This window comes from Stomoxys calcitrans, chromosome 1 (assembly GCF_963082655.1).
Source record: "Stomoxys calcitrans chromosome 1, idStoCalc2.1, whole genome shotgun sequence".
NCBI lineage: Eukaryota > Metazoa > Arthropoda > Insecta > Diptera > Muscidae > Stomoxys > Stomoxys calcitrans.
In genome coordinates this window covers 252,771,609-252,786,548 of record NC_081552.1, presented here as the reverse complement: position 1 = coordinate 252,786,548, position 14,940 = coordinate 252,771,609, and the positions used below count along the sequence as shown (strand labels likewise).

The 14,940-nt window shown below is 36.8% G+C and overlaps 1 protein-coding gene across 1 annotated transcript in view; it reads right to left on the bottom strand.

Annotated features, from left to right (window-relative positions):
* Nucleotides 1–7,290: 7,290 nt before the first annotated feature.
* Nucleotides 7,291–14,940, bottom strand: part of LOC106089354 (eukaryotic translation initiation factor 5B) — a 94,903-nt gene continuing 87,253 nt past the window's right edge. The window contains exons 8-9 of the mRNA XM_059371063.1: nt 13,568–13,729; nt 7,291–7,749 (exon numbers count right to left, since the gene is read on the bottom strand). Coding sequence (XP_059227046.1) covers nt 7,642–7,749; nt 13,568–13,729 — 270 coding nt within the window. The 3' untranslated portion in view covers nt 7,291–7,641. The remainder of the gene's footprint in view (nt 7,750–13,567; nt 13,730–14,940) is intronic.

The following is a 14,940-nucleotide window of genomic DNA, read 5'->3' as shown; positions in this document are numbered from 1 at the left end:
TCTCTCTCTCTCTGTGTTAATTGATTGACTTGGTCAATTGGCCCCATTCAATGCATTGTGAAGGCCGAAAATGAAGTATTTTTGCATTCATATGGGTGCAGATAATGAAATGAAAAATTCCTCAATGACATTCAATCTCGGTCAATATTTTTTGGTTTCGTTAATCTTCTTGAAATCAGAAATCAACAGCAACAGCAGCAATAAAAACAACAACAGTGACACTTGGTTTTCTTTTTTTTGAGCAATTTATTTTCAGATAAAGGAAAGCGATAAACAAAACAAAAATGAAAAATTGCAAAAGTTTGTCATTGAGTATGGTGATGATGATGCTCAATGGTCATGTTTACACATGCATGCATATGCAGCTATATGGGTGGGGGGGCGGTGGGTCTAGATAGACTGACGTATGTACCTACATACATACATACATAGTGCATTGCATATATGATTTTCATATATAGTACATACATACATACATGTGGTACACACATAAATGTATCTAAAATACATTCATTGCAATCTATTTCACTTTGCTTTTATCAATGAAAATTTTAGACAATGAATTTTTCTTTCCACTCTCCCTGTGCATTCGACAACCACTCTTCAGCACGATTTGTTTCTATGCTCTTCCTTTTACCTCTTTCTCGCTCTCTCTCTCACTCTCGTCCACCATTGCTCAATGCCTTTTGCACTTTGGCGCATCGAAGAAACGGCATAAGGACTTGTATGTATGCATGACACTTACCAAACACAGTGGGGAGAGAGAGAGACACACAAGGAGAGTGAGAGTGTAACTGAGTGTGATGGTGGGTGGGTGGGTGTTAGAGGGTATAGCAATGCATACTGCGGCAGTGTGCATTTATGAATGTAAATGGCATTGTGCGTTATTTGTTAACCTAGTTCCACACAGGGCGGCGCTGGTGTCTTTTTTTCTTCAATGAATTGTCAAAGTGCAGCGCATCGTTGTGGATGTTATGTTGAACCTTCATTCAAATGCCATGAATCCTTGCTGCTCACATCGAATGACGTCATACACATTGGCATAGGTCAGTCAGATGAACTATTTGTGAGAATGAACCTCTGCCATGGGGATTGGGGAAGAAAAATTTAAATTTTAACAAATGCAAGATGCAAACTTTGATGGAAATTAAAAAAAAAATGATTAAATAGAATACAAATGTAGACATAATTTTCTACGGAAATAAAATTTTGAAAAGAAAAATCTTTAAATAAAATTTTGACAAAATTTTCCATAGAAATAAAATTTTGACAAAATTTTCCATAGAAATAAAATTTTGACAAAATTTTCTATAGAAATAAAATTTTGAGAAAATTTTCTACAGAAATAAAATTTTGACAAAATTTTCTATAGAAATGAAATTTTGGTAACATTTTCTATGGAAACAAAATTTTAAAATAATGTTTTATAAAAAAAAAAAATGAAAAAAGTTTCTATAGAAATAAAATTTTTACAAAATTTTCTATAGAAATAAAATTTGACAAAATTTTCTATAGAAATAAAATTTTGACAAAATTTTCTATAGAAATAAAATTTTGACAAAATTTTCTATAGAAATAAAATTGACAAAATTTTCTATAGAAATAAACAAAATTTTCTATAGAAATAAAATTTTGACAAAATTTTCTATAGAAATAAAATTGACAAAATTTTCTATAGAAATAAACAAAATTTTCTATAGAAATAAAATTTTGACAAAATTTTCTATAGAAATAAAATTTTGACAAAATTTTCTATAGAAATAAAATGTTGACAAAATTTTCTATAGAAATAAAATTTTGACAAAATTTTCTATAGAAATAAAATTTTGACAAAATTTTCTATAGAAATAAAATTGACAAAATTTTCTATAGAAATAAACAAAATTTTCTATAGAAATAAAATTTTGACAAAATTTTCTATAGAAATAAAATTTTGACAAAATTTTCTATAGAAATAAAATTTTGACAAAATTTTCTATAGAAATAAAATGTTGACAAAATTTTCTATAGAAATAAAATTTTGACAAAATTTTCTATAGAAATAAACTTTTGACAAAATTTTCTATAGAAATAAAATTGACAAAATTTTCTATAGAAATAAAATTTTGACAAAATTTTCTATAGAAACAAAAATTTTGACAAAATTTTCTATAGAAATAAACTTTTGACAAAATTTTCTATAGAAATAAAATTGACAAAATTTTCTATAGAAACAAAATTTTGACAAAATTTTCTATAGAAACAAAAATTTTGACAAAATTTTCTATAGAAATAAAATTTTGACAAAATTTTCTATAGAAATAAAATTTTGACAAAATTTTCTATAGAAATAAAATTTTGACAAAATTTTCTATAGAAATAAAATTTTGACAAAATTTTCTATAGAAATAAAATTTTGACAAAATTTTCTATAGAAATAAAATTTTGACAAAATTTTCTATAGAAATAAAATTTTGACAAAATTTTCTATAGAAATAAAATTTTGACAAAATTTTCTATAGAAATAAAATTGACAAAATTTTCTATAGAAATAAACAAAATTTTCTATAGAAATAAAATTTTGACAAAATTTTCTATAGAAATAAAATTTTGACAAAATTTTCTATAGAAACAAAAATTTTGACAAAATTTTCTATAGAAATAAAATGTTGACAAAATTTTCTATAGAAATAAAATTGACAAAATTTTCTATAGAAACAAAATTTTGACAAAATTTTCTATAGAAACAAAAATTTTGACAAAATTTTCTATAGAAATAAAATTTTGACAAAATTTTCTATAGAAATAAAATTTTGACAAAATTTTCTATAGAAATAAAATTTTGACAAAATTTTCTATAGAAATAAAATTTTGACAAAATTTTCTATAGAAATAAAATTTTGACAAAATTTTCTATAGAAATAAAATTTTGACAAAATTTTCTATAGAAATAAAATTTTGACAAAATTTTCTATAGAAATAAAATTTTGACAAAATTTTCTATAGAAATAAAATTTTGACAAAATTTTCCATAGAAATAAAATTTTGACAATATTTTCTATAGAAATAAAATTTTGACAAAATTTTCTATAGAAATAAAATTTTGACAAAATTTTTAACAGAATTTAGAAAATTTTTTCTATAGAAATAAAATTTTAAAATTGTTTTATAAAACTATAAAAAAAAACAAGTAAAAGGCGTTAAGTTCGGCCGGGCCGAACTTGGGATACCCACCACCTCAGGTATATATGGAAACCACCTTTCGTCAAAATTCGGTAAAAAATTGCATACCTTATGCCTCACAGTAACACTGTCCCAAATTTCGGCAACATCGGACAATAAAAGCGCCTTTTATGGGTCCAAAGCCTTAAATCGATAGATCGGTCTATATGACAGATATATTCAAATTTGGACCGATCTGGGCCAAATTGAAGAAGTATGTCGAAGGGCTTAACTTAACTCACTGTCCCAAATTTCGGCGACATCGAACTATAAATGCGCCTTTTATGGGCCCAAAACCTTAAATCGAGAGATCGGGCTACATGGCAGATATATTCATGTCGAAGGTCCTAACACAACTCACTGTCCCAAATTTTAGCAAAACCGAGTCCGAACGTCGTACCGCAGTGCGAGAGAAGTGTTCTTTGGAGAGAAGTGTTCCATGGCATAGTACCTCACAAATGTTGTCAGCATTAGGAGGGGAAAACCAAGGCTGAAATTTTTTTCTGGTGGTCTCGGCAGGATTCGAACCAAGGCGTTCAGCGTTATAGGCGGACATGCTAAACTCTGCGCTACGGTGGCCTCCTAGAATTCTTCTAAAATTACAAGAAGTCATATCGTGGGATCGGTTTATATGGCAGCTATATCGATACATTGACCGATTTGGCCCATTTGCAATCCCTATCGACCAAACTCCTAGCTTTACTTCTTCGAAAGTTACCGTGCTTTAGACAGACAGGCGGACATGGCTAGATCGACTTAAAATGTCATGGCGACCAAGAATATGTATATTTTATGGGGTCTTAGACCAATATTTCGAGTTGTTACAAACGGAAAAACGAAATTAGTATACCCCTATCCTATGCTGAAGGGTATAAAAACAAAAACCAAAAATCCTTCAAAGAGGCCCGATAATTGCGGTGTGCATATGCAGCAATGATCGAGATTTCGGCCTTACCAGGGTCTTATCAGATTGCTATAGCACTAAAAGTGCTATGCAGTGCTATGGTATGGAAGCACCCCTTTGCAATGAAACATTGTTACCTGGTGGTCAACCTTTTCGTATAGGGCGGATTACAATGTTCGAGATCTCGGCCTTACCAGGGGTCTCATCAGATTGCTATGCAGTGCTATGGTGTGGAAGCACCCCTTTTCAATGAAACATAGATACCTGTTGATCAACCTTTTCTTCTAGGGCGGATAACAATGATCAAGATTTAGGCCTTACCAGGGGTCTCATCAGATTGCTATGGCACTAAAAGTGCTATGCAGTGCTATGGTATGGAAGCACCCCTTTGCAATGAAACATTGTTACCTGTTGATCAACCTTTTCTTCTAGGGCGGATAACAATGATCAAGATTTAGGCCTTACCAGGGGTCTCATCAGATTGCCATGGCACTCAAAGTGCTGTGGTATGGAAGCACCCCTTTTCAATGAAACATAGGTACCTGTTGATCAACCTTTTCTTTTAGGGCGGATTACAATGATCGAGATTTCGACCTTACCATGGGGTCTCATCAGACTGCTATGACACTATAAGTGCTATGCAGTGCTATGGCATGGAAGCACCCCTTATCAATGAAACATTGATACCTGGTGGTCAACCTTTTCTTATAGGGCGGGTTACAATGATCGAGATTTCGGCCTTACCAGGGGTCTCATCAGATTGCTATGGCACTAAGAGTGCTATGATATAGAAGCACCCCTTTGCAATGAAACATTGTTACCTGGTGGTCAACCTTTTCTTATAGGGCGGATTACAAAGTTCGAGATTTCGGCCTTACCAGGGGTCTCATCAGATTGCTATGCAGTGCTATGGTGTGGAAGCACCCCTTTTCAATGAAACATAGATACCTGTTGATCAACCTTTTCTTCTAGGGCGGATAACAATGATCAAGATTTAGGCCTTACCAGGGGTCTCATCAGATTGCTATGGCACTAAAAGTGCTATGCAGTGCTATGGTATGGAAGCACCCCTTTTCAATGAAACATTGGTAAATGGTGGTCAACCTTTTTTTCTAGGGCGGATAACAATGATCGAGATTTCGGCCTTACCAGGGGTCTCATCAGATTGCTATGGCACTAAGAGTGCTATGATATAGAAGCACCCCTTTTCAATGAAACATTGATACCTGGTGGTCAACCTTTTCTTATAGGACGGGTTACAATGATCGAGATTTCGGCCTTACCAGGGGTCTCATCAGATTGCTATGGCACTAAAAGTGCTATGCAGTGCTATGGTATGGAAGCACCCCTTTTCAATGAAACATTGGTAACTGTTGGTCAACCTTTTCTTAGAGGGCAGTAAGAAATATTAAAATCCCACAGCCAACATCTTTTCAAAACGACATCTAACATCGGTAACACAAATTAACTCAACACTTGTTATCCAGACAATCTTTGATTGCCACATACATATTTCTTGACGTATGCACGAACAGCACGTCGAGAAATATGTAGCTGCAAATATGCCCATATTTAAGGTCATATTCTGTGACGGAATTGTCTATGGAACAAACTTAACAAAAAAAAAAATTAAGATCAAAATTTGTGTAGAACTAAAATGAAGAAAAAAAATGAAAAATTTGTTTTTAGAGAAATAAATTTTTTTTTGTTATTAGAAATCGCTTCTGGTCGCTTAAAAAAAGACCCTGGTTTTCAATTCATTCAATACTTTAAGGCCATTTATAAAAAAAAAATCGAAATCCTTTGGTGGAAAAGCCATCATAATCATTGCTTTGCGTCATTCACTCCAAGGATGGTGGAACTTTTAGTTTGGTATCCTCGATACATGTTATCAGCGATAGCATAAAAGTGCATTATGACGATGGCGTTGAGCGTGTGTGTGTGTGTGTGTATAGTAAGAGGTATAGCGGCGGCGACACAAAAGTGTTGGGGTAGGTTATGGCATTACGCAAATGCGGTCCTTTACTGTATTGCGAAGCGTTTTTGGGTTCATTGCCTTCACGGTTTTTGCAGTTTGACCCAAATGTTACATGACGAGCAAGGAGAGTTGTTGTTGTTGTTGCTGCTGCTTTCGCTGCCTTTGCTTTTATTGTTGCGTTGCCTTTCTGTGTAACTACTGCAACCTGCAGTGAATTCATTGAGTAATGCCTCGACTATGGTGGTGGCATTAATGGCTGTTGTGCATAGGATAGTGGTGGTTGGAACGCTGGGTGGCAACAGTGCCAATACACAATGGCTACAAATGAACATGCGCAAGTACTACACTCATCCATTCACACCGTCCGTCCGTCCGTCCGTCCGTCTGTATTCCATTCCATTCATGCAGCCACCAGCCATTCTCTGTTCAGCCGTTCGTCTGTCTGTCCATGCTTTCCATTCAGTTGTATTCCGATTGATTTATATGCGTCTTGCATACACGGCAAGGTTGGTTGCAGCTGAGTTCATTCACATTTAGCATAGTTTTCCCAGCGTCAAGCCTCGTCGTCATCGTCGTCATCAGCGGCAACGTTGTGCTCTGCAAACAGACAGACGTCTAGTTGTTCATGAATGAAAGCATGCGCAGGTTGATTCATAGTTTTTCATTTAGCCTTGTTGCACTGCTGTCTCTGCAAATAGTCCGTCCGCCAACCACTGGCCGCCCCTACCATCTCAGTCTCAGTCTCAGTTCTCGGAAGAAGACACCGCTGTAACACAGTGCACTACTGCTTGCCAAACTGGCACAGCCCATGTAGGGCAATATCCTTGATGCCGTTGCCGGCGAGTGTCTCCAGTCCTGCGAGCCACATAACTGGGAAAACGCCAAGCAAAATTATGAATGTAATGCGAAGGATTTTTGTATGCATTCACAAGTTCCACATAGGGGAGTCTGCTGGTAGCTTCAGAACAAATAGACGATGGTCGGAAGGCCAGCCTGGCCAATACATTTATCCAACCCCCCCCCCCTGGCATGGTATATCTATAAATGACGTCATTCCAAGTTTCTGTCATTGAGTATTCAAAAGAGGTAAAAAAAAAATCGGCAGCCTCCAGCAGCCTAGGAGAAGAAGAAGGGGTCAACTTTGTGAGTTCGCTGGGGGTCGTCCTTGACTGAGCCCAACTGCCATACAAGAAAAACTTCATTGATGTTATTTTTATGTTCTATTTTTATTATTATATACTTTTATATGCCGTAATTTTTTTTTTTTATTGCATTAAGTTCTTTTTTTCTCAATATATGTGTGTGTGTGTGTGTGTTGAGTTTGTGTCTGTTTTTTTCTTTTTGAAAAAATAAAAAAAAAATAAATAAGTATTGATTTGTTACTACGGACCGTTTTGCAAGGGAGTTTTGGGCAAAAGTCAGAATTCTCTCCCCACTTCAGCACATTTTCTGTTTTAAATTACGCAAAGTATACTCTTAAAAATTGAAAGCAGAGTTCCGAATCGTATCTTGTCTATCATTGTATAAATAGCGCACATCATATCATAGCAAAAACAATTTACAAAATTTGAAATAATTTCTTCAGTTCAACCATCAGAGCCCAATCAGCCTTAATTAAGTCATCTCGGAAGTAGTCCTTGCAAGCGTCAATGCTTTGACGTGAAATCTAAAACAAAAAGAGAAAGGCAAATGGTTAGCAGCAGTTCAACCAAGACAAGTTTGTGCTAAATATTTAAAAAAAAAAGTAACTGGGTAAAAAAAATATATCCAAAAGTATCAAAATAGTTGATGATAAAGAAATTAAATTAAAAACAAAATCAATTTAAAAAAAAATTAATTAAATTAATATATATTTTTTTTAAATAAATATTGAAATTTTTTTTATAACAAATTGTGCCAACATTTTTAAAAAAAAATATTTAATATTTTTTTTTTTATTTAAAAAAAAAAAATTTTTAATTTTTTAAATTTTTTTAAATTAAAAAAAAAAATTAATACCACAATTGGCACAATTTGTTTAAAAGAACAATTTTAAAAAATTTATTTAAAACTTAATATTTAAAATTTTTATATTTATTTATTTTTTTTTTTTTAAATTTTTTTAAAATCATTTTGCAAAATTTAATATACCCCCCACCATAGAATGGGGGTATACTAATTTCGCCATTCTGTTTGAAACCACTCGAAGTATTCGTGTGAGACCCCATACAACATATTGATCGTCGTCACATTTTATGCCGATCTAGCCATGTCCGTCCTTCTGTCCGTCCGTCTGTCTGTCGAAAGCACGCTAACTTTCGAAGGAGTAAAGCTAGACGCTTGAAATTTTGCGCGAATACTTCTTATTAGTGTAGGTCGGTTGGGATTGTAAATGGGCCATATCGATCCATGTTTTGATATAGCTGCCATATAAACCGATCTTGGGTCTTGACTTCTTAAGCCTCCAGAGGGCGCCATTCTTATCCGATTTTAATGAAATTTTGCACGACGTGGTTTGTTATGATATCCAACAACTGTTCCAAGTATGGTTCAAATCGGTCCATAACCTGATATAGCTGCAATATAAACCGATCTTGGGTCTTGACTTCTTGAGCCTCTAGAGGGCGCAATTCTTATCCGATTGGAATGGAATTTTGCACGAAGTGTTTCCGTGTGATATACAATAACTGTGCCAAGTATGGTTCAAATCGGTCCATAACCTGATATAGCTACCATATAAACCGATCTTGGGTCTTGACTTCTTGAGCCTCCAGAGGGCGCAATTCTTAACCGATTGGAATGGAATTTTGCACGAAGTGTTTACGTGTGATATACAATAACTGTGCCAAGTATGGTTCAAATTGGATGATAACCTGATATAGCTGCCATATAAACCGATCTTGGGTCTTGACTTCTTGAGCCTCTAGAGGGCGCAATTCTTAACCGATTGGAATGGAATTTTGCACGAAGTGTTCCCGTGTGATATCCAATAACTGTACCAAGTATGGTTTAAATCGGATGATAACCTGATATAGCTGCCATATAAACCGATCTTGGGTCTTGACTTCTTGAGCCTCCAGAGGGCGCAATTCTTATCCGATTGTAATGAAATTTTGCACGACGTGTTTCGCTATGACTTCCAATAAATGGGCCATATCGGTCCATGTTTTGATATAGCTGCTATATAAACCGATCTTGGGCCTTGACTTCTTGGGCCTTCAGAGGGCACAATTCTTATCCGATTGGAATGAAATTTTGCACGAAGTATTTTGTTATGATATCCAACAACTGTGCCAAGTATGGTTCAAATCGGTCCATAACCTGATATAGCTGCAATGTAAACCGATCTTGAATCTTGACTTCTTGAGCCTTTAGAGGGCGCAATTGTTATCCGATTGGAATGAAATTTTGCACGAAGTGTTTCCGTGTGATATCCAATAACTGTACCATGTATGGTTTAAATCGGATAATAACGTGATATAGCTGCCATATAAACCGATCTTTGATCTTGATCAGAGTTGCACTAATCACTGATTTTGACAGATAGTGCACTCGATTTTTTGTTGTTGGCCAACTGCTCCTACCTGTTAAATTTGTCTTGGTTGTTATGTGGCTGGGACTTCGCCTAGGCAGTTGGTCCCGAATGTTGATTTCAGATTCGTGATCTACTCTCAAACACTTTTCATTCGAACCCCATATTTGTATAGTCGGCAAACATTACCGGTTTGAGGGGTGTTATCGGCCTTGAATATATATATCGGATTCGTGTTCTACTCTAAAATACCCCTTATTACAGGCCCATATTGGAATGGTCAGCAAATACGTCCTATATGGATGGTGTTATGGGGGTGGGGTGGTCCCATAGACACTTTTCCCGAATATTGATATCAAATTCGTGCTTTACTTCCAAAAACCTTTCATTTGAGCGCCATATTATTATGATCGTAAATTTGTCCTGCTTGGGGGGATGTGTTTGGGAGGGGCGGCCCCCCAAACACTTGGCCCCACATTTGGATATCAGATTCGTGTTCTACTCCCAAATACCTTTATTTGAGCACCATATTGCTATGGTCAGTAAATAAGTCCTGTTTGGGGGGTGTTTTGAGGAAGAGGTGGACCCACAAAAGCTTGGTACCACATTTGGATATCAGATTCGTATTCTTCTCGCAAACACCTTTCATTTGAGTCCCATATTGCCATGGTTGGTAAATATGTCCGATTTAGGGGTGTTTTGGGGGGTTGGGGTGATCCGACAATTGGATATCAGATACGTTTTCTTATCCCAAATACCTTTCATTTGAGTCCCATATTTTCGTGATTGGCCCCAGACACCAAGGAATACATTTTTATATCAGCATTGGACTCTATCTTTAAATAGCTTTCGTTTGATATCCATATTTTCCCAATTGGCAAATTTGTCCTGCTATGGGGTTTTTCGTGGTGGGAAGGGCCCTCAGACACCAAAAAATTATTTTTGGTCCCAGATTTGTATTCTACTTTTAAATACCTTTCTTTTGATACCCATATTACTCAAAACGAGTTAAGTGTCCTGTTGGGCGGTGTTTTTGGGGGTGGAGGGCCCCCGACACTTAGGGTAACATTTTAATGCCAAGTTCGTACTCTACTCTTAAATACCTTTCCATTGATACCCATATTGCACAAAGCGGTGAAAATGTCTTCTTGGGACTTTTTTGGGGGTGGGGGACCCCCCCTGAATCTTAAGAGTGAAATTTGTATACCAAATTCATACTCTACTATAAAATACATTTCCTTTAATACCCATATTGTCCCAATCAGTGCACATGTCGGTTCGGGTGGGTTTTGGGATGGGGCGTCCCTCCCGATTGTTTGACCCCCAAAGAAAGAAAAAGGCAAACTATGCGATGTCCTAGATCTGGCCTTCCTCATCACCATCAGCGCGGACGGAGATCTCACCATAAGCAAACACAGTATACGCCCATCAATATTCCCTTCCGGGAAAGCGAATCCCGAAAACTCCATCCTCAATCGGTTTGGGTAACAGGTGCCCTGAGACCTTCCACAACATTCCTTCTGGATTTGTAGCATCCAAAATGAAACTTTGGCCATAACCGTCCTCTTTCAGGAAGCCGAAATCCCTCACCTCAGTCCATAGCACAACCTTGGCGGAACAGTTTCTCGATAGGCAAATTCAGCAATCAGCCTGCAGTGTGGATCTTAGCAATCCCACGATGCCGGTGCAGGCCAGTCTTTGACCATCTCGAACTTTCTGATACGCCTATGGCCCAAGGATGGAAAGGTCTTACTATGGCCGTAGTTAACTTCTCTTCCGCATCTATAGTACCTAAAATGGAACTGTACAACAGAGCGCAGAGTATTATTCTGATACTAACATTGGACTCCAAGGCTCTAGGGGGCCGCTCTAAACCCCGATATTCTCCAAGGGGACATGAAGACAGAGCGAACATTGAGAACGAATCAATCTAACACGAAGATTTAGTTTAGATTGAAGAACTTGCTCTACGCGGAAATCTTAGATCTATCGTTTACGCCTCCTGCTTGGGAGCCCTCATACAAACTGGATCCATCCATTATTGTATACCGAAGGTGCAGACAAGGGTAGAGTACCTCCCTCTATGGGAAAATGTCTTCCAAGTTGTCAACGAAGAACCCTACCCCCAAAGATTTAGGTTAGATTGAAGAACTTGCCTCCAGCAACCTCAATTGGTAGGTGCTTCACCCGGAGACTTTAGGTCTATCGTTTACGCCCCTGCTTGGGAGTTCTCATACAAACTGGACCCATCATTACTGTATACTGAAGGTGTAGACAAGGGTTGAGTACCTCCCTCTGTGGGGAAATGTCTTCCAAGTTGTCAACGAAGAACCCTACCCCCAAAGATTTAGGTTAGATTGAAGAACCTGCCTCCAGCAACCTCAATTGATAGGTGCTTCAAGCGGAGACCTTAGGTCTATCGTTATCGCCTCCTGCTTGGGAGTCTTCATACAAACTGGACCCTGTCATTGGTTTATACCGAAAGGGGAAGACAAGGGTAGAGTACCTCCCTCTATGGGAAAATGTCTTCCAAGTTGTCAATAAAGAAAGATTTCTTTGGACTATAGTCCGATGCTCTGCATATACCTCGCAAACTCCTAGCACAATAGAGAAGGGTCCGAAATTCAAGCAACGCACAGTGGGAGAAAATCGAAAAAAAAACTAATAAAAACTATGCTGTGTGAGAACGGGTAGAGATATCTCTTTGAAATTTGGAATGGTTAGAGCTCAGGTTTTAGCGAATTCGTGTGCAAGGCCCTAGGTGGGCTTTGAAAGACTGAGATGCATAAAAATTAAAATTGAACCACAAATGCCTTCGTAAATTGCAAAATACAAAGCAGATCTCGGTCAAAATTACATAAAAAAATTTAAAGTTGAATATCTCCAAAACCAGTGGAGATATTGTATACCTCAAGCGGAGTTTTTTGTAGGGATTTTTGAGCTCTATCCAGCAAATATGAAAATGAAGATTTGGCAGCGCCAACAATTTTTCGGAGTACCGAGGTGACCAACTTTAGGTATCTGCCACGAGGCCCCCGGACTACCTAGGACCTTGAAATTTTGGACACGAACTTGCTAACGCCTTATCTCTGACCATTCCACAAAGGGGAGAGATTTTCTCCCACTGTGCAACGCTAGTTTTCAGACTACTTCAAGGCAAGGGTATTTGAGCGAGTAGGACATTTCATGACATGTCCCTGAAAATATGCTACATTTTATAAGAATTTAAGCTAAATTGAATAACATTTTGAACATCTCGAGGCTTGCGTTAGCATTTAACCTTTTTGCACAGTCCTCGTATACAAACTTTTCCAAAATAGACCTGAAAGGCCTTCGAATTTTTAATTTACACAAATGTGATGAAACGTATCACTTAAAAATGTCTTTTTATAAAACTCTACAAATGTAACTTTTTTCTCATTTTCCTCACAAACCCAATAAAAACAAGGAACTCTTGAAGAGAATCGAAGCTATGACGCACATTGGACATTTTTCCAGCTGCAGGAAATGATAGAGTAAATGGATGGAAATTACTATGTATGTAAGTGGTTGGCGGTAGCGATGGTGGAGGTATGGTCGAGACCATTTGATGGGACAGCGAAAGATGTGTATTCCAAAAATAGATTCAACATGAAGTAAACATTAAATAATTGGGTCAATGTGTCAATATGGATACAAACTCATACCTCTCACACACATACAGACACAAAATAATATAGAGCCATATATATATGAATGTATATGGCCAAATGTCAATGGCCAACTGAGCAATCGGAAGGCAATGAATGACGCAGGCAGTGAATGTTCGCAAAAGCTAAATGAGGACTTTATTACAAACTAAACTCGACAACGACAAAATTCATTTCCCGTGCTGGCAACGTAACATGGACGAGGAAGAACTTAATTTAAGGCGGAATCTTATAGACCATTGTATAACCACTGTGTATATGGATAGCTAACATGGCATTCTTACCTTGCTAACCAGCATATCGTCAGCTTCAAAATGACGCCCAAACATTTTGGGCGATTCGCCTGGTATGGGATCGAGTTTTATGCAAATCTCTTGACCTTTGCGTGCCGATTCGATTTGTTTATGATTCGATTCGATCGAAGTGACAATGCCAATATCCACAAACTGCAAGAAAAAAGAAGAAAGGGGGAATTATTATTACAAAAAATAGCAACATTTTCTATAGAACTAAAATTTTCTAAAGAAATAAAAAATTTAGTACGAAGAAATATATTGACAAAATTTTCTCAAAGATACATTTTTGACAAAATTTTCAATAGAAATAAATTTTTGACAAAATTTTCTAAAGAAAAAAACTTTTGACAAAATCTTCTTATATATAAAAATCATTTTGTGCTTGTTTGTATGTTTGTCGGTTTTTTGATATGGGAAGGGGGGCCGGACCCTCCCCTTACCCCAAAAGTACTACCCAAAAATAAAAGTGGACCGATCTGGACAATATGGGATTCAAATGAAAGGTAGTCAAGAGTAGAGTACGAATTTCATAATAAAAGTTGGGTCCAAGTACCTGGGGGCCGCCCCAGCCCCAAAACCCCTTAAAATAGGTTTATTTAATGATTATGACAATATGGGACTCAAATGAAAGGTATTCGTGAGTAGATTAGAAATATGGTCAGGAAGAAGGAATAGGCTTTATAATTTATTGATAACGGAAGTGGGCGGACCCTCCCCCTTACCCCAAAAGTACTATCCAAAAATAAAAGTGGACCGATCGGGACAATATGAGATTTAAATGAAAGGTATTCAGGAGTAGAGTACGAATTTCATAATAAAAGTTGTGTTCAAGTAACTGGGGGCCGCCCCAGCCCCAAAAACCCATTAAAAAAGGTTTATTTGACTTTCATGACAATATGGGACTCAAATGAAAAGCATTCCGGAGTAGATTACGAATATGGTCAGGAAGTAGGAATAGGCTTTATAATTTATTGATAACGGAAGGGGACGGACCCTCCCCCTTTCCCCAAAAGTACTACCCAAAAATAAAAGTGCACCGATCGTGACAATATGGGATTCAAATGAAAGGTATTCAGGAGTAGAGTACGAATTTCATATTAAAAATTGGGTTCAAGTTATTGGGGGGCCGCCCCAACCCCAAAACCCACTAAAATTTAGGTATATTGGAGGATCACAACAATATGGGACTCAAATGAAAGGTATTCGGAAGTAGATTGCGGAGGAACAGGCTTCAAAGTTTGTTGATATCGGGAGGGGGCGGACCCTCCCCCGTTCACCAAAAAAACACCAAAAATCAAAAGTGGACCGATAATGACAATATGGGTATCAAATGTAAGGTATTGAAGAGTACATGCGAATAT